The following is a 19,257-nucleotide window of genomic DNA, read 5'->3' as shown; positions in this document are numbered from 1 at the left end:
AAAAAAAAATTTTTTAAGAAATAAAAAGATATAATGGACTGAAGTGTGATATTGAAAAATAAGAAAGAATAGAAACCAATAAACAAAACACCCAACTCAAGAATCTCAAAAAAAAGAAAAAAAAAAAAAAAAAAAAGAAACCCACCAAAACTAAAATAACTAAACAGAAGGAGTAAGAGCATGAATTACTGAAAAAGAAAACAAACAAAAACTGGGTTTTTTGGACCACTGTGTAAATTTCCAAGTTCACAGAAAAATATGGAAAATCACCAAATAAGGTCTATAAATATCACAGAAACGCAATACTAGAACCAGACAAAGAGAGAACAGTGTGCGTGTAATGTGTGTATGTGGGATGGGGTGGTGGGGGCAGCTTAATAAAGACAGCAGAAATATGTTTTAAAAACATCCTGGCTAGATAGTGTTATGCCAGTCTTTTAAGCATGGTTCAACATTAGAAAAAGGATTAATGTAATTCATTATACTAAAAAATAGAAAAAGCTTTACAAACATATTGATAGGTGCTGAACTACACAATCCACCACCATTCCTGTTGTTGAAGATGGAGGAAAAGAAGTTTTATAACCTGATAAAATATAAGAAATCTACAGTGAACCTCATATTTAATGGTCAAATACTAAACACATTTCTAATTAAGAGGAGGACAAGGATCCTACTATCACTGCTGGTCTGCAATATTATTCCAGATTGCATTACTAAATGCATTCAAAAGTAAAAATAAGAGACTTATATATTGGAAAGAAAAAGGCAAAGCCTTCTCATTCCTATTTTATTTTTTATTAAAAAAAATTTTTTTTAATGTTTATTTATTTTTGAGAGAGAAAGAGAGAGAAAGAACACGAGCAGGGGAGGGACAGAGAGAGACTCAGAATCCGAAGCAGGCTCCAGGCTCTAAGCTGTCAGCACAGAGCCTTACGTGGGGCTCAAACCCATGAATAGTGAGATCATGACCTGAGCTGAAGTTGGATGCTTAACCAACTGGGCCACCCAGGCACCCGTTTATTTTCTTTTTTAAATAGATGATATAATCACTTACCTGGAAAATGTAAGATAAATGATTGGACAACTATTAGAATGTATCGAAAATATCAGGATGGTTACTAGGTACAGGAATACAGTGAAATAATTAGTCTCTTTCCTATAGACATCAGTAGCCAATTTGAGAGTCCGTTGGGGAAAAAGCACATGTTCACAACACCACCAAAAAAACATATAAAATATTAAAGAATAACTCAGGGGCGCCTGGGTGGCTCAGTCGGTTAAGCGTCCGACTTCAGCTCAGGTCACGATCTCGCGGTCCGTGAGTTCGAGCCCCGCGTCAGGCTCTGGGCTGACGGCTCGGAGCCTGGAGCCTGCTTCCGATTCTGTGTCTCCCTCTCTCTCTGCCCCTCCCCCGTTCATGCTCTGTCTCTCTCTGTCTCAAAAATAAATAAACTTAAAAAAAAAAAAGAATAACTCTAACAAGAACCGTGCAAGGCTTCTGTGAAGAAAAATCAGTGGCAGACATACAAGACATGCCTAAGTAATGATGCATAATACGATGTCAGTTTCTCCCATTAAACTATAAGTTCAATGTAATTCCTAAAGAAATCTTAAGAGAATTATTCAAGTTCATTAATAAGCTGACGCTGAGATTCATGGGCCAGAACACTCAAGATCATTTTGTAAAAAGAGGTGAGGAGGGAAGATGTCTCGATAGATGTGCTGTCCTATAAAGTGACAATCAAATGTGTGTGATGTTGGAAAAGAAACAGCTCAGCCAACAAATCAGAGGACTGGAGCAGACACAGCCCAGAAACAGACTCCTGAACCATGAGAACTTTGCATATGGTAAATGTGGCATTTCAGATCCTCATAAGCAAAGTAGTAGACACAAAATGCACGACAGCCTACTTGAAACAATAAATTTAGATCTTTAACAAACTTTGCACGTGAGTAAGTTTTAAATGAATTAAAGACATAAATACATTTAAACATAAAAGGAGTAAAAGAAAATGGAAGATTTTTTTTTATAATTTGGGGTAATGAAGGCTTTCCTAAGAAAGGCATGAAACTTAAAGTGAAAGCAAAAAAAAAAAAAAACCAAAACATCAACAGAGCTAATTTCAAAAAAAATTCAACATACATAAATACTTAAAACATAAATAATATTCAAATATTAAAGTCTGCAAATCAGTAAGACAAGCTAATAGAAAAATGAGCTAAAGATTTTTTAAAAAAGCAAGTTTCAGAAAAGGAAATTTGACTGTTTATTACTGTATAAAAATATGCTGATCTAGATCTTTATCATGCAAATTCAACAGTGAGATTCCAGTTTTTATCCCTTAGCCAAAAATTTGAAAGACTAATAATGTGATTGATAACATTCCTCTCTTAAGGAAAAAAAGACTGTCTTTTGGGCACAACATGTCCCACTACTGACCTACTTCCGTTTGAGTATTTAACAGTAAGAAAAATGGAGGAGGAAGTGGATGTCTCCCCCTCTGAAGAGAAAAGATTTTGTCTTTTAGGTACAACAGGGCCTCCTGCCAGAAATAATTTTTGTTTTGTTTTGTTTTTTGTTTTTTTAATTGAGGAACAAAAATGTTCAAGTAGACAAGTGCTTGATTCAATCCTTAGAGGCTTCCAAGGAAGCACAGAGAGGCTCAGCCTCAGGACACTTTGGGGTCATGACCCCTTCGTCATTGCTGCCATAGGCGTGTGTCTTGTGTGCAAAAGGCAGCCAGGCTGTCCGCACATTCTCGGCCCTGTTTCCCAGTGTAGAAGAAATGTAGTTTCTTATGTGGGTCTGTATAATCCTAAAAACCTGTCTACCTCACAGTCGGCGCACACTGGTGCTTATCCAAAACACTTCTTACTGCTTTTTAGCAAGACTTCTGGTGCCGTATGGAAAGAGAAACCCTTGGTGTGATACCTTAAGAGTAACCGGATCAACAACATAATGTTCTAAATAAGAATGGAAAGGTCAGAAGAGTCGGTGATTCCATCACTACAGGAAGTGTTCCTAAAAAGAGAGGAAGCTCCAAATGAGAGCTCCTTTGATGGGTCCCCTCACTTCCTGAAGGTGGTAAAAGTGCTTTGCTGTGTCATGGGCAACAGTTTAATTCGTGAGTTAGAGGTTTTAATAATATACAAATACAAGAGGTGTGGTGTTTGTTTTAAAATGTTTGTTTGTTTGAAGAGAGAGAGAGAGCAGGGGAAGGGGCAGAAAGAGAGAGGGGATCCCAAGCAGGCTCTGTGCTGTCAAAAGAATACAGATTCCTCACGTGAGGGGCTTCGTTCGCTGGAATCTTCCCCTATTCATTCCTCTGCGATGTTTTTATGATTGGTGTTTCTCCTCCTTCTTACCAAAATTATTTTTGTTCGTGTATACGTTTCTAAATTATCCTTCACATTGCTTTGATATATAACTACAGTAGAAATATTACTACATGGCTACACATGCCACTAGTATTGAATACAGTCTCAAGGTTGAAAGCAGTGTTTGGTTCATTTAAGCAAGCCAGAGGAAACGGTGGAAGCAGCATGCAGGCATCTAGTTTCTGAGTCTCACGCTCTGTCCACACCGGCGAGCCTTATCAGCTCTGAGTTATACCAGCCTTAGGGATGTGTTCCAGGCTATTGCTTATTTACTAGGCCACCTGGATTTCATATCAGTCTCCCATACAGATCGACACAGCAAGCGTCATTCGGTACTGGGGAAAGTGTATCAGTCAAGGCCCACTCGGGAAAATACAAGCACTCTGGGAGTAAGCCAAAGGAATTTAATCCAGAAATTTGATTACACAGGTGATGGGATAACTAAAGAGGCAAACAGATACTGAGGTAATGCAAAAGATTAGCCACAGCAGAAAGCCATTAAGCGAGGGGGTGGGGAGTTACTAAGAGCCAGAGGCCAAGGTACAAGCTGGAATGGAACCACAGTAGGCCTGTTTTGCTCCAGCTGAAGCCAGAAAGGACATGTAGCTGCTGACCCCAACACTGTGGAGAGAGATTAGGGGAGGAAATACCCTGAATTTCCCTGCCTTTCACCCTCCAGCGAAAGCCAACTGATCCTGGAGCCTGGAAAACCCAGCCTACAGGGGTCAGCGCCCCCGGAATACAGACCGGAGCAAGACAAGAGAAAGAAATAGGTCTGAGGGGAAAACGATGTGAGTCTTCTCCATTGGCATGCGATCAATTGATCGCAATGCCAGATACATAGGAAACTGGCTGTTGGTTGTGCTGGTTTTTCTGTTCTATGTTCCTGTCTTCATTAATATTTCTATCGAAGTCTTGGTTTCCTAGATTTTAAAAAGCAAACATTTACTGAAAGCCTATGTGTGCCAGGCACGGTTTCATTGTTGTTTTGCTTCTTTGGATTTTTTTTTTTTTTTTTTTTTTTTTTTTTTTACAAGAAGGAGGGATAGGGTGGTCTAGGGGGCAACCCACCAGGCAGTCTCCTGGAACTGGAACGAATTGACAATTACATTAATATAAATTGGCCTTACTCCCATCCAAGTAGAAAGTGTTCTCAGGTGGGAAGTTACAAAAAGACTTCATAGTAACACAGGTCCTTCCCTTATTTGGCATCATGGGTGTGCACTATTGACCGGCTGCAATTCTAGAACCAAATAAGGTATGGTGTGGTACTCTACCAAGCATGAGCTTTTGCTATCTCGTTTCCCTTTTAATTTGTGAAGTCCTTCAATTTGTTTCCCAGAAAGCTGTCTGATTTTTCAAACTGTGAAGCACTACCTGAAGAGAGAATGAGAAAAACAGCCTTTTTCATTTTCTCAGACTGTTGATTCTGCTTTGGTCAGTTGAAACGGTTTAGTAAGTGGATCTGTTTCAATATGTAATGTTTTTAAAAGGAAATCCACCCTCCCTCCACCCCCCGCCCGCCAGCTAAATAAATCTTGAACAACTATAGAAAGAAGAAGTACAGATTCATTAGAAGTATATATTCGTCAGTCTGCTGCGGAGACCCTCTTGTCTCACGTCGACCCTAATCTTAGCTCTGGTTTTGTTGGCGTCTTGCTGAAATTTCTTTAGGTGTTTCCTCTTCCGCGAACTGGAGCGTGATATTTGGAGTAGCCCAGCCGAAACGTGTGGTGACTCGAACGATTTACACCTTTCCAGGTGGTGAAGGAAATAGTGGCGCCCACCAGCCTGGACGGCCCGTCTAGAAGGCAGGCACCCTAAGAAACTGCCAAGTGAGCTTGGCAGAACTCCACCTCTGCTGAAACACTATGGAAAGGGGAGGAGGGAAGTCGCCGGAGTTCTAATAATGAACGCATGCAAAGCAACTTGTTGTCCAGACCCAGATTGATAACAATCATCTAATATCTTTAATATTTTAAGGTAGTGAATAAAAAACATACCTGTAGATATTGGGCTCCTGGATATGGGTCGTATACACGAGCTGTACCTAAGACATATAAGTGACAGAGAAGAAAGAGCAAACAATGAGTTTCTGCTGGGAGACTGTTGTCACTCCTCTATGCCCAGAATTAGAGGATGTTGTTAGCTTCTAAATAGGACTGATAACTAGCGTATCTCTGAGATTTTCTTTCCCAAGGCAGAGCAAAACCAGCCATCCCATAACAGAAGGCCAAATTCGAAGCAGCCAGCATGTGAACAAGTAACAGCGTCCCCCGCCCTGCCCTAAAAAGCACTGAAATAGAGAAGTTGATCGTACTCAGATAGGAACCATAAAACCGACAAAAAGAATCAGAGCGATTCCTTTACCTAGACAGGATGTTGTCTAGGGGAAGACTATATCATGGCTAACTCTGACATACAAAAAAATAAAATATGTGTGTCTCTAAAGGGTAGTTGACCGGCAACTCATTTATTTATTGAACAAATATTTATTGGGTGCCTGTCATGTGCCGGGGCCAGGGATGCAGCGATGAAAACAGAAAATGAAATGAACGAACAAAAATTGTCTCCTCTGCCTCTGACATTATGGTGGTGAGAGCAGATAATGAACAAATTAATAAGAAAATAGAATAAATTCAGTAGCGTGTAAAACTAGTCAGGGGGGAGGGCATGAGAAATGGGAGAAAGATGGCAATGGAAAATATATCTGTCGATCAGGGAAGGACTCACTGAGAAGGCGCCACTTGAGTAAGGACTCACAGAAGGTGAGAGAAGTAAGGAGATTGGGGGGAACCCTGGAACATCCATGTAACAGGAAGGCGGCCAGGGCAGCACAGTGAACTGGCAAGACAGGGACAGGGAGTAAAAGGGGCCAGATCAAGCAAGTAGGGTGACCATATAATGGTTCAAACTGGGATGTTCTTAAAAGCGAAAGAGGGGTAGGTACCAAAAATAATTAATACTATATAACTTTAAAAATATGTATTTCTCGACCAAAAATTGGGTTTTATTATATTGATGGACCTACAAAATAATTCTCTTTTTTATTAATGTTTATTCTCGAGAGAGAGACAGAGATGGAGTGTGAGTGGGGGAGGGGCAGAGAGAGAGGGAGACGTAGAATCTGAAGCAGGCTCCGGGCTCCAAGCTGTCATCTCAGAGCCCGACGAGGGGCTTGAACTCACGAACTGTGAGGTCATGACCCGAGCCAAAGTCCGATGCTTAACCGACTAAGCCACCCAGACGCCCCTACAAAATAATTCTTTTGAAAACTTATTTTCGAAATAAAATTGTCTAGGGGTGCCTGGGTGGCTCAGTCAGTTAAGTGTCCAACTTTTGATTTTGGCTCAGCTCCTGATCTCATGGTTCGTGAGTTCAAGCCCTGCGTCAGGCCCTGCACTCACAGCAAGGAACCTGCTCAGTATTCTCTCTCTCCTTTTTCTCTGCCTCTCTCTCAAAATAAATAAACTTAAAAAAATAAAATTCTCTAGAATGTTTTTAGATGACATAGCTATAAGCATTAATTTTTTTATGTTTATTTATTTTGAGAGAGAGCACAAATGGGGGACGGGCAGAGAGAGAGGGAGAGAGAGAATCCCAAGCAGGCTCAGCCCTGTCAGCACAGAGCCTGATGTGGGGCTCAACCTCACACACCGTGAGATCATGACTTGAGCTGAAATCAAGAGTCGGTCACTCAACTGACTGAGCCACCCAGGCATCTCTAAACAGTAAGTTAAAAAAAAAAAAAAAAAGCTTGTATATTGATTATTTGAACATTTTTAAACAGCACAGTAAATAATTTTTCTTGAGATAGATTCATATACCTTAATTGTTAACCATTGTTGTCTCTAACACTGTGATGTGGAAATTTTTCTGAAAGATGTCTTTTTAAAAAATATGATCTTATTAGGACACCCAGGTGACTCAATTAAGTGTCCAACTTTTGATTTTGGCTCAGGAGGTCATGATCTCAAGGTTTGTGAGTTCAAGCCCCACATTGGGCTCTGTGCTGACAGCATGGAGCCTGCTTCAGATTCTCTCTCCCTCTCTCTCTGCTCCTCCTCTGCTCTCTCTCTCTCAAAATAAACTAATAAAAATTTTTTTTAATAAAATATGATCTTATTATTTTCATATCTTTTAGTATTGCAAACTAGTTAAGGAGCTGCATTTTATATATATGCATTTTATATATAATATATAAATATATTTTGAAGTTATTGATACTTTTAACTGATGCTTCTCTGTAGACCATAATATTGAGAATTAATTGAGAAAATATTCCCACTCTGGATGTTGATGAGCCTACAAGTTCAGGGCAAATTCTGCTAAATGGAGGATATTCTCAAATGTTTCTCATATTAAAATGTATAAATATTTCTGCCCCAGTATTTTCACAGGTGCTGTATTTCTACCTCCATCCAGAGCACCTTTCTTCAATAATATTTTTACAAGACAGAGCTCCTAAGTCATCTCTTTGTGATTCTTTTCAACATTTTGCCAAATGTAGATACTGCAAAATCATAGGCCTTCACAATTTCATCCCATTCTGGTGGAGAATATAAATTTATCCAATTAAAATTAGAAACTCCATCAAAGACAAGATTTTTTCCAAAGCACAATTTTCAAATTAGGTAATTAAACCATTTGAGCTCTCATCTGTTAAGTTGTTCAATTCCTCCCCAGCTTTTGTAGAGAGAAATTTGAGCTCCTTCCTTTTTGCAAGCTTTGTTTTACATAATTGCAACTTGCTGAAAGCTTCAAAAGCTGAATTTTCATGCTACATTCACTGAATAATTCGATTAAATATTTCTGACTGATTTTCCACATAATGCAACCTATATTTAAGTTGCTTTACAAAATGTTATTTTCAGAGGCTCAGGCATTTCTAAAATCTGATTGATGACAGGCAATACAGAGAGAAAATGCATGCAGCCATGCTGAAATGTTGTTTCCGTATTCAACATCAGCTTCTGTCACAGAAGTTTTGTGGATGAGTTAGATACATATATACTCTGATGGTGGAAATATAGATCTGTAAATTTTGACATTTGCAGTTTCTATTTTGATTGGTAGAATCCTGGAGCTTGGATGCAGTCAGGAATTTTGTGCACATCACAACCAATTCAAGCACATTTCTGCTGCATAGGTTTTTTAATATGGAACTTTTTTTTTTAACGGCAATTCTGTTCTCCATCAAAATTTGTATTCATATGATCACACACGCACAATAACCCACTTTGTCTTCAATGTTGAACTTCCCAACTAAATTTACAATGGCATTAACAATGTCAGATGTTCTGCTTTTGAGGGAAGAATGAATTTCCAAATACTGAATTTTGATCCTTTCAATTAGAGGGGAAAAAAATCAAACCATTTTGGAATTAACAAATTTTCTGAGGTCTCTGGTGGCACGGATATAAAATTGACATTATTTGACGGTTTGCAAAGGGAGTCAACTCAATCGTCACATTTACTTCCGTTAGAAGCACAAGAAACCTTGAAGCTGATACTAAACAAAACCAGTTTAGAAGCGACACTTGATGCAGATGCAAAGGTGTGCTTCACTGTGACATGTTAGACATGCCTCCTGCAGCTGCACATGCTAAACCATCAGGCACGTTCTTTTTACATGAGCAACTTATGAAGTAGATGCTGATGTTTCTTCCCTATGGCTGTGTCTTCCTGTCTTCTAAGGGGCACTAACATCTCTACTTGCCACCGGGGGTGGGCAGGAAATGTTGGCAAATATTTTGTGCAAATTACACATTCATCATCAATTCCTTGAGAAAATTAAACATGTAATTCTGGATTTGGTTTTGTTGTGAGCCAAATGCTGCTAAAAGCATCTGCTGCAAAAATAAAAGCATTGCCAAATAATAAAACAAATAGCTATAGCTGTACATACACAATTAAGGACAAAGCTGCTTTAATGAGAACATTTAGAATACACTACACTCAGCGGTGAGAATGCTTGGCCTCTACTTCCTGCACGTAATTTGTATGATATTAAGCCACAGTTTCCCATATTTTTTCTGACCCTGAGGAGGGTCCATGCTTCTCATGAGCATGAGTGGTGCTATACAGAGTGACCGGCTGGGGAAAAAGCTTCCAAAGTTCCCCTGCCATCACCTGCAACCAGAGGTGTTAGCTGTCCCTGACGGTGCCTAAGCTTTTAGCTTTAACGGCCCGCACCCTGCATGTTATCCCTGAAAAGGAGCTTGCCAGTTAGGATGTGTCTGAACAGGATCAGGGAAAGAGAGATGAGTTGTCATTAGCCATCTTTAGGATTCAGCCATAATACAGTTTGAATTCTGTTCACTGAATGTATTTCACACACTACTAGATGAGGTGTTAGAAGAAGCCAGAAGAACCAAATGGAGGTCTATGAACCCACGCTGGTTTAGTGTAAATACTAATAAGAAAACGCTAATAAGAAAACTTCCTAAAATATGTAAGCCTTAGGGTAAATGCCAAAGCCAATAATAGGATGTCAAGAAAACAAGCATAAACTCAGGGCTCGTCCAAGTGAACCGAGCGTATAGTCACCCCACTAAGGTCAGCGTAAAGATGCTGGCTTTTGCTTCAAATGGAGATAGAAATTCACTGTGGGGTTCCGAGTAAAGGAATGACATCATCTGATTTAAGTTTTACGGAATCACTCTGGCTGCTACTCTGAAAATAAAATGCTGGGGGCAAGGGTAGCAGACCAGTTAGGAGCCTATGCCTATGATTTTGCATTGAGGAAAAGAGACAGTAGCTCCCTAGGAGAGAAATAAATGTTCATCCTTAAAACTGTATGTATATAGCTGGAGGGAGGAACAATTAAAGGGGGAAGGAACCACAGGCTCAGATTTCATGTCTGTGCAACCTGTGATTTCATACCAAGTGTACAAGGATGAATCAGAATATCATAGTTCAAAACACCACATGTGAAAACTACTTAATTCCTCTTCTACACTAATTCTATTCTCATCAAGCAACCTCCTAAGTACAACATAGATTCATGTAGACTTACATATAGGAAGGAAATATATATATACCTATATATGTATATAGCAAATACTGGTATCTATTATTCTATTTGATGGTTAGACTCTCTCTAACCAGACAATGATAAATTGGATTTCTGGATTTTTTTAAAAATACCATCTGAGTTTAATTTGTTTCTGTTGGTCCCCTAGAGTGGACCATCTAGAGTGTCATCATCTCTAGGTATACTAATAATTGAATTTCCTAATACATTTAACAGAAAATAAGACGTGGAAAGTTGTGGCCCTAGAAGGTCACCCTGAAAAGACTTGTCTGAGCTCCCACCTGGCCTTGCCCAGGTGATCCCTGGTCTTCTGGAGTGTTAATTCCAGTCATACTGCAACATGCATCTCTGATGCCGAGACAGCAATATCAGAATTTTCCAAGTAAATTAGGGAAGACTCTGTTACCATGCCCTCACTAGAAAAAAATTTAGTTCTCAAAGATTTATTCTTCCATGATGATTTTCTCAATTCTCCTCCTTTCCAAAAACAACCACCATTAAGTTACCATTGAGGGATTTTTCTTGGATATATGATTCTCCTCTCACATCACTCTACGTAAGATACAATTAATTTTCAGAAATGCACTCAAACACTTATATTCAAGGTACTCCAATAAATGAAAGTTACCAGCAAGGGACTTGTATCATTCTGAACAGAAGGGACACCTGAAGTCTCAGCAAGGTCAGTCTCCTTTCTGGAATGCTGATCCAGGGAAAGAGGAGCTGGGCTGGAGGATTCATCACTGTCCTGGAGAGTGGAGCGTTCCAGTTCCTCCAACAAGGCATCTATATTATAAGATACAAGAGAAGCATAATACAGAATATGGAAGTCTTCTGGGATAATTTTCCTCCTTAATTATCCCCACTTGTGCCTCCATTCATCTTCTTCTTTTGGGTTAGGGCTATTTTCAAATATCTTCTCTTATTCCATATTTTACTTCAAGACTGTGGTCTATTCTACCAGAAGATGTTTAATGCCTCCACATACTGTGACCTATTTCCTAGGGTTGCATTCAATTTCACAGCATCACTCAAGAATTTGACTTCTTATAATGCAGCGTGTTAATACTTATCATTCATTTTGGGTGGATGGCCTACAAAGATCCCCAATAAGAAAAAAGTAAATCCCTATATATTTTTCCTATCAGAAAAATAGAAGTAATTATATTACATTTTTTCTAAATATACCAAGACAGTGGGGAACCTGGGTGATGCAGTTGGTTAAGTGTCCAACTCTTAGTCTTGGCTCAGGTCATGATCTCACAGTTGGTGAGTTCGAGCCCCACATAGGGCTCTGTGCTGATGGCGTGGAGCCTGCTTGGGATTCTGTCTCTCCTTCTCTCTGCTCCTCCCCCATTTATGCTCTCTCTCTCTCTCTCAAAAAATAAACTTAAAAAATAAATAAATATACCAAGACAGTAACACTTATTCTTAACTCTGATTATTTTTTTTCTTACATACCAAGCACATGATAAAACTGTCAAAACCAAGTAGAAGTATTCTGTCTTTTAGAGTATAGGGGGGAAAAAGGGATCATGGAGAAAACAGCTATTGCAAAATCAAGCAAGATGTTGCAATCCAAATACTTGAGACTTGTTTCCCTTGTAGTTTTCTTCAGAAAAACCAATGCACTTTACAAGTAGCACACTACCACTTTTCTGTTATGATGAAATTAACAATAATTAATAAAAATCAACACATTACAGGCACTATGCTCAGGAACTTATATATTTCATTTAGTCATCCTAATGCTTTAAGGCAGGTGATATTATCATCCTTGCTTTGTAAATCAGCTACTACTGATGCAGCCTTGTCTGACTGATCCTGGACTATCTGATCCCAGACCCTGCACTAACTTCAAGTCAAAAATTCCAGTCCCCATCCTCACGTGGATTCTCGGGGCCATCCTGGCATGACTTCTCTGAAGTCACTTCCTCATCCCCATAATCAAGTCATTTTATTACAAGTTTTCTCAAATTGTGGGTTGAGATCCATTAGTGGATCTGTGGTGGATTTCTTACCACAGGTCATGTTTTCTTTAAGTTAGCAAAACAGTGGATTATATTATTTCTAAGGATCTGCCTAGGTCTGAAGTCCTCAGATGAGGAAAATGAACTTTACATAGGTCATTATAAAAACAGATTTTCATTTATTTTAGGTATCAGGGGGGATGGGTATTTATTAACGGCATAAGAAAAGATTTAGTCATTTCTGCCCAAAAGTCCACCAACTGATGAACAGATAAAGAAGATGTGGTGTATGTATATACAATGTAATATTATTCAGCCATAAAAAAAGAATGAAATCTTGCCATTTTCAAAGATGTGGATGGAGCTAGAGAGTATCACGCTAAGTGAAATAAGTCAGAGAAAGACAAATACCATATGATTTCACTCATATGTGGAATTTAAGAAACAAAATAGATGATCGTGGCGGGGGGTGGGGGATGGGAGGGAAAGAGAGAGGAAAACCAAGAACCAGACTCTTAACTCTACAGAACAAACTGATGGTTATCAGAGAGGAGGTGGGTGGGGTATGAGTGAAATAGGTGAAGAGGAGTAAGGAGCGCACTTGTTGTGATGAGCCCCAGGTGATATATGTAAGTGTCGAATCACTATATGGGACGCCTGAAACTAATATTACACTGCATATTAACTAGCTGGAATTTTTTTAAAAATCTAGTAATTTCTTGCAAGTGAAATTTTCTACAGATCTTTCTTAGTCACCCATCTCATAAAAATATTGAAGTTTATGCATCATTTTAGAGATGAGCAAGCTGAGCTAAACTCTTCAAGGCAAACTACCCTTCAAAAACTAACAGCAGTGGAAAAAAAGAGATGAAGGGGAAACTGAGATTAAAAGAGATTTAAGAAACACAACTAATTTCAATGTGTGAACTTCAATGAAAAGAAAACAATGAGGAATATTGAACACTGAATATTCAATACTTTAAATAAGCACTGTTAACTTATATTAGATGTAAAAAGACATTTGATAATATTAAGTAATGTCTGTTAACATTTTACGTGTTTCATGATATTAAAGAACGATTATGAATTTTGTTCGTGATAATGCTATTATGGTTATTTGTATATGTATATATTTATTTTAGAGATTAATACTGAATTATTTACCAATGACATGAATGTAATATCCGATTATCACTTTAACATAATCCAAGAGTGGGGCACCTGGGTGGCTCAGTCGGACAAGCGTTGGACTTTGGCTCAGGTCATGATCTCACCGTTCACGTTGGGCACATGGGGCTTTGAGCTCACAGCTGACAGCAAGGATCCTGCTTCAGATTCTCTCCTCCCTTTCCCTCTGCCCCTCCCCACCACGTGCATGCTTCCTCTCTCTCTCTCTCTCTCTCTCTCTCTCTCTCTCTCTCAAAAATAAATAAACATTAGGGGCACCTGGGTAGCTCAGTTGGTTGGGCGTCTGACTTCAGCTCAGGTCATGATCTCACAGCTTGTGAGTTCAAGCCCTGTATCGGGCTCTGTGCTGACAGCCCAGAGCCTGGAGCCTACTTCAGATTCTGTGTCTTCCTCTCTCTCTCTGCCCCTCCCCCACTCACACTCTGTCTCTCTCTCTCCTTCAAAAATAAACATTAAAAAAATAAAATAAAATAAAATAATCCAGGAGTGAAAGGAATGGATGGGTGTATTAATGAAATAAGATTGGCCAAGAGCTGATGATTGTTTATGCTGGTTGATAGGTATACTAGATTTCATTAAACTATTTTCTTTACTTGCGTATATTTTTAAATTCCTGATAATAAAAGATTTTTTTAAATGAACAAAAAAGAAAAGGAAAACTAAAGTAGAAAGAGAAAGTAAAACTTTTTTCTAATAACCTTACTAGCCAGAATGAATGCCAAACTGAGTTCCAAAGTTTTATTCGGTGCCCCTCCCTTAAGATGTAGCCCCCCCCCTTTTCTTTTCTATTTTCTAAGCTTCACTCCAACCAGAAGTCATACATCTCCTTGGATTCAAAATAAAAAAGCATTTACAATAAAGATTAGGGGAGAGAGGAGACCCTCCATGAGGCACACACAATATCTCTAGGAGTAGGTTACACACCAAAGTTAGTGAAACTCTCCCCTCTGGGTCATGAGTTAACAGGCCTCCGTCTTCCCATTTCCTATGAATGCACATAATACCAACACCCGAGATTATCTTGCTTTCTGCCAGATTCCGTAATTTGAAGATGACTAACTTCAGTATGACAAATGCGGGGTTACAAGGGGTGGGGGGTGGTAGTACACTGAAAACTCCACAGTCCTTCTCTGTGGTGCTTCATCTGTGGAAATCCAATCATGTCAACATTAACATGAAACGAGTAAAGTGAGGTCTCTTGGGGGATCTCACTGGATTGTAAAGCTTTCATTCAGAGCCAGAGGCTGCTCCTGGTTCCCCATTAGCTGGCCTCCCTGAGTAATGAAGCTTCAGGTAAAAGCTGGTGGCTGCAAACTACCGACCTTGGAGGAGATACTGCAAAAAGAAAATATCTGCCTGCCTTTGCTGACCTGTCACCTGTTAGGAGGTTTGGTACTTTCCCCCTTTCTCCATTTCTGGACCAGGTTTCTCTACCATTTCATCCTGCTCAACTAGGGCAAAACTGTACAAATCTAATTTGTAATTTTTTAAGTATCTGGGTTGTTCTACTGGCTGGAACACACTTCTAAAACAGGAGAGGGGTGCCTGGGTGGCTCAGTTGTTTGAGTGTCTGATTCTTGATTTTGGCTCAGGTCATGATCTCACAGTTGGTTGAGTTTGAGCCCTGCATCAGGCTCTGTGCCGACAGCGTGGAGTCTGCTTGGGATTCTCTCTCCCTCACTCTCTGCCCTTCCCTGGCTCGTTCTCTCTCTCTCTCTCTCTCTCTCTCTCTCTCTCTCTCTCCCTCTGTCTCAATAAATAAACAAATAAACATTAAAAAAAAAACAATAGGAGAACACCTTGTAGATTAATCAGTTTTGGTGTTAGGGGTTCCTGAGAGCAATACTGAACAAATTTATTATTTTTCTTAGTTTTCTCATTGGAAATAAAAAGTGGATACTACCTATTTCAGAGAGTTGCTTCAGACACTAACATGATTAATATCTGTAAAAACGTCAGGTTTTAGCTTAACTCGCTGAATACTTATTAGTTCCCTTTTGGATTACCTGCGTGAAAGCCATTAGGTGTTGCTAAAATACGAAAGAAGGGCTAGATTCTAGTGAGCTGGACTTTGAACTTAGAAACGTGAACTTCCCCAATTCTCACACAGAATAAGAATGTGGATTCTAGTCCAAGTCCAAAACATGTTCTACCCCAAGCAGCAAAAGAGAGACTTCACCTTCAAAACAGTTTTGTGTCTATTAAATACCACCTTTCCCTCTTCATTGACATCTCTTTCCTCCTATAATTTGCCTTTCTTCCTTTCTCTGCTCCTCTCGCTCTCAAATTACACTCCCAATAACTAACACTCCCAATAATTAACAACAGCAACAAAAGACAATATGTGAGATACGTTTTGTTGTTGTTGTTGTTGTTCACACTTTTGACATACCCCAGACATACAAAAACCCGTAACACTATGGAATTAATACAGCTTGGAAAGCGAGTAAAGGTTAGTGACTCAGTGTTAGGAAGGATGCCAGCAACGAAGGTCAGCCGAGGATAAAGAATGAATCCCAAGAATGACAAAGCTTCCATTACTCCAAAGATTTGAAGTCAGGGATCTCTCTGAGCCATGTGGCCAATTGTTTCACTGCTGGTTTTAATTGTTTGAAGTGGAAAGAGTATCATATTTGCAGTCCGTAGTAATCTGTTCCTTGAGAATTCCTCCAAATAAAGAGCTTAGCAACAGAATTGGTGGAGTTATTGTGCTAATTCTCCTTGGTTTAATACTAAACCATGGAACAAATGAAACCACCCTGGCCTTTCTCCAACCTTTACAAATGTCTCATTCTTGCTCTTCCATTTCTTCTCCTCACCAACACCATCTATCCCTCTCCCTTTTTTTTTCTTCCTAAATCATATCTCTGCAGGTGCCAACTGTGTGACCACCCTGTGACCTCCAATAGTCGCCAAGGGGCAAATACTCATAATAAACAATTCAGTCCAAAAGTATTTGTGCATGGTTTACTCCGCTAAGCACCAAACTCTGCCTGTTTGTGCCACTAAAAGAGTGCACCCGGAGTTCCCCAAAACAATCCTAGTTCCTCACGCTTCACTCTTGGTTGGGCTGAAGTCAAGAGAGAAGTGGAAACAAAATCTTCCAGCAGCACCCTCCCCCTGGCTAGAAGTACATCCCACCACACAGAGATGGTAGCCAAGTCTTCATTCCTTCAGTTTCCCCTCCAGGAAGGTCCTCACTCACCTAACTCTTCCATTGTCACGCACCCCAAGATGCGCTGGTCCCACAGGTTGTGAGGAACTGTTTTAGCATGTGCTGAAGAGGACTGCAAAGGAACTGAACGAAACAGCATGAAGCAGCCTCTATAACCCTTTTTGGTTCCTGTATTTGCATAGCACTTCCTCTCTTTTGATTTGGTGAGTTTTTTTTTTTTCTTTTCTTTTTGAAAAGTTAGGGTTCTAAAAATGGGACATAGAAAGATGGGTAGTAGGATTTGAGTTCTGTTAGTGCATTGGACAGGGTGATAAAGATTCAAAATTAACTTTGAAAAAAACTGAACTCCTACTATGTGCCAGGATTCATCTTGAATTCATGGGAGTGGCAGATTTGCACTTGTTTCCTCCAGTGTGGCTGGAGCATCAGAAAACCTGCTGTGTGTGAGTGTATGTGAGTATGCGTATGCGTGTGTGTGCACATAAAGCTGGGGACCACAAAAGCAGTTTCCTTCATAAAATTTCCATCAGTTAACCAGCACCCAATTCGTTTTGCTGTCTTCATTCACTTAATTATCTGAAATTATGCTTCCCTGCTTTCCTGAATAGACTGTAAATCCATTAAAAGCAGGGCAGAGTAGTAGTCACATTTAGATTTTCAGGGCCTGGCTACGTCTGTGGTCCAAAACACAACCAACTATAGCAGTCATGAAGAATGAAAATGGGAAGACAAGACACAAGGCGTTAAGCTGCAGATGTCTCAGTGAAGCACAATTTCTGCTTAGCTATGTTGCTTTCTAGCAATTTCTCAGAAAAAGGACACTGAGATTAACTTTCATCTTTTACCACTCTGATTTTACTCACCTTGAATGAAATAAAACATTTACAAAAGGACTCCTATGAGAAGGCAGTGTGTGAAGAACTATAATTATGGCCCTGTGAAACAGATATTATTATCTCCACCTCTACCAGTAGTGAAATAAATTCAAGGAATGGTAACTTGAGGAAATTAAGAGAATTATAGGTAGCTTTACTATTTACTATAATCCAGAGAGAGAGAATCTAAAGCAGGCTTCTCACTGTCAGTGCAAAACCCGACGTAGGACTCAAACCCACCAACCCAGGAACTGTGAGATTGCAACCCATGAATTGTGAGATCGTGACCTGAGCTGAAGTCAGATGCTCAACCAACTGAGTCACCCAGGCGCCCCAATCCAGATTTAGTTTCAATGCCTGTGATCTTTCCTCTGCAATCCAGTGGTCTTTTTTTTTTTTTTTGGTTGATCTAAAGGAATTATTGATTCTTTCATTCCCTCCTGACACAAAGAGTTTTTTTTTTTAATCAAAAGATTCCCACTCTGCATTACTTTGAGCAGCCATTGGATGTCAGTGCTGTTCCAAAAGTCCAGATGGGTTTGAAAAAATTCCCATCCACACTAATCTGTAGTTTTTACAACTGAAATGTCACTAGTCCTATGAAAGTGCAGAACACTCGATAGCAAATATGCCATTTGCCTCAGCTGAACTGGTAACTAAGCCAAGACACCGAGGAAAAATGCACTTCAGCACTTGGCTTGCAAATATTAGACTCCATCTGCAGTTTAACTTAATGATTTATGTGAAATTTAGAATTGGATCCCCAGATCTTGTTTCCAACTGCTTTCTCTGGGGGGTTTTAAACCTGGATGTTTTATTTTCTAGGGGTAAGAACCGTTCTCTCACATCGCTTCCTGGGTACAGTTCATGAAAAGCAGTAAGGAAGGAATGCAGGAGTCACTGACTGCAACTTGGAAAACAAATGGAAACTCCCATTTGACGCATTAGGATAATATAGTTGCATACGCTAGTGAACAGACAGGTAATTTCTGACAAAGCTGCTGTTCTGACCGTGCTTCCTGTGCAGCAGAAACATTCAAAACCACAGAAGCCAAGTGGCTTTGAGGGAGGGAGCATGAAAGAGGCCTTGGGTTTCTCTGAGTAGGTCACAGAATCACGATAACAACCCTTCACCCTACCCCCTTCCCTGCAGCCCAGGGACCACAGCCAAGTTAGGCAGCTGACGCCAGCTCCTTGGCACCAGCATCTGGTAAAACAGCAACTCTAGAATCCTTTCCGCAAACTTTTATTAAAAAAAAAAATTTTTTTTTTAACTTTTAACAGACACAGAGAGACAGAGTGCGAGTGGGGTAGAGACAGAGAGAGAGGAAGACACAGAATCCAAAGCAGGGTCCAGGCTCTGAGCTGTCAGCACAGAGCCCCACGTGGGGCTGGAACCCACCAGCTGTGAGATCATGACCTGAGCTGAAGTCCCAGGCTTAATGGACTGAGCCACCCAGGCGCCCCTCCACAGACTTTCATTAAGAACCAAATTAGTGGTGGGTTTGTGCTATGCGACAAGCACCCGACGGATCCAGATTCAGTGCCTGACCTCTAGGAGCTCACGGGTCACACATAAGATGACGAGGTGTACTGCAAACATGAACGCTAGGAGGTGCAAAGTAACCAACC

The 19,257-nt window shown here is 39.9% G+C and overlaps 1 protein-coding gene across 2 annotated transcripts in view; it reads right to left on the bottom strand.

Annotated features, from left to right (window-relative positions):
• The window catches only part of LPXN (leupaxin), a 40,299-nt gene that overhangs the window by 19,954 nt on the left and 1,088 nt on the right, over positions 1-19,257 (bottom strand). Inside the window, exons 1-3 of one of the 2 annotated variants that reach the window (XM_019414457.2) lie at positions 16,781-16,921; positions 11,046-11,203; positions 5,385-5,431 (exon numbers count right to left, since the gene is read on the bottom strand). In XM_019414457.2, the coding sequence (XP_019270002.1) occupies positions 5,385-5,431; positions 11,046-11,203; positions 16,781-16,889 (314 nt within the window). In that variant the 5' untranslated portion in view covers positions 16,890-16,921. Of the gene's footprint in view, positions 1-5,384; positions 5,432-11,045; positions 11,204-16,780; positions 16,922-19,257 lie in introns of those variants that run through there. The other variant, XM_019414458.2, reaches the window with a different exon arrangement.

The sequence above is a fragment of the Panthera pardus genome, unplaced genomic scaffold (genome assembly GCF_024362965.1).
Source record: "Panthera pardus isolate Hobbes unplaced genomic scaffold, ASM2436296v1 HiC_scaffold_12, whole genome shotgun sequence".
NCBI classification, from domain to species: Eukaryota; Metazoa; Chordata; class Mammalia; order Carnivora; family Felidae; genus Panthera; species Panthera pardus.
This window is presented reverse-complemented; position numbering and strand designations above follow the sequence as displayed.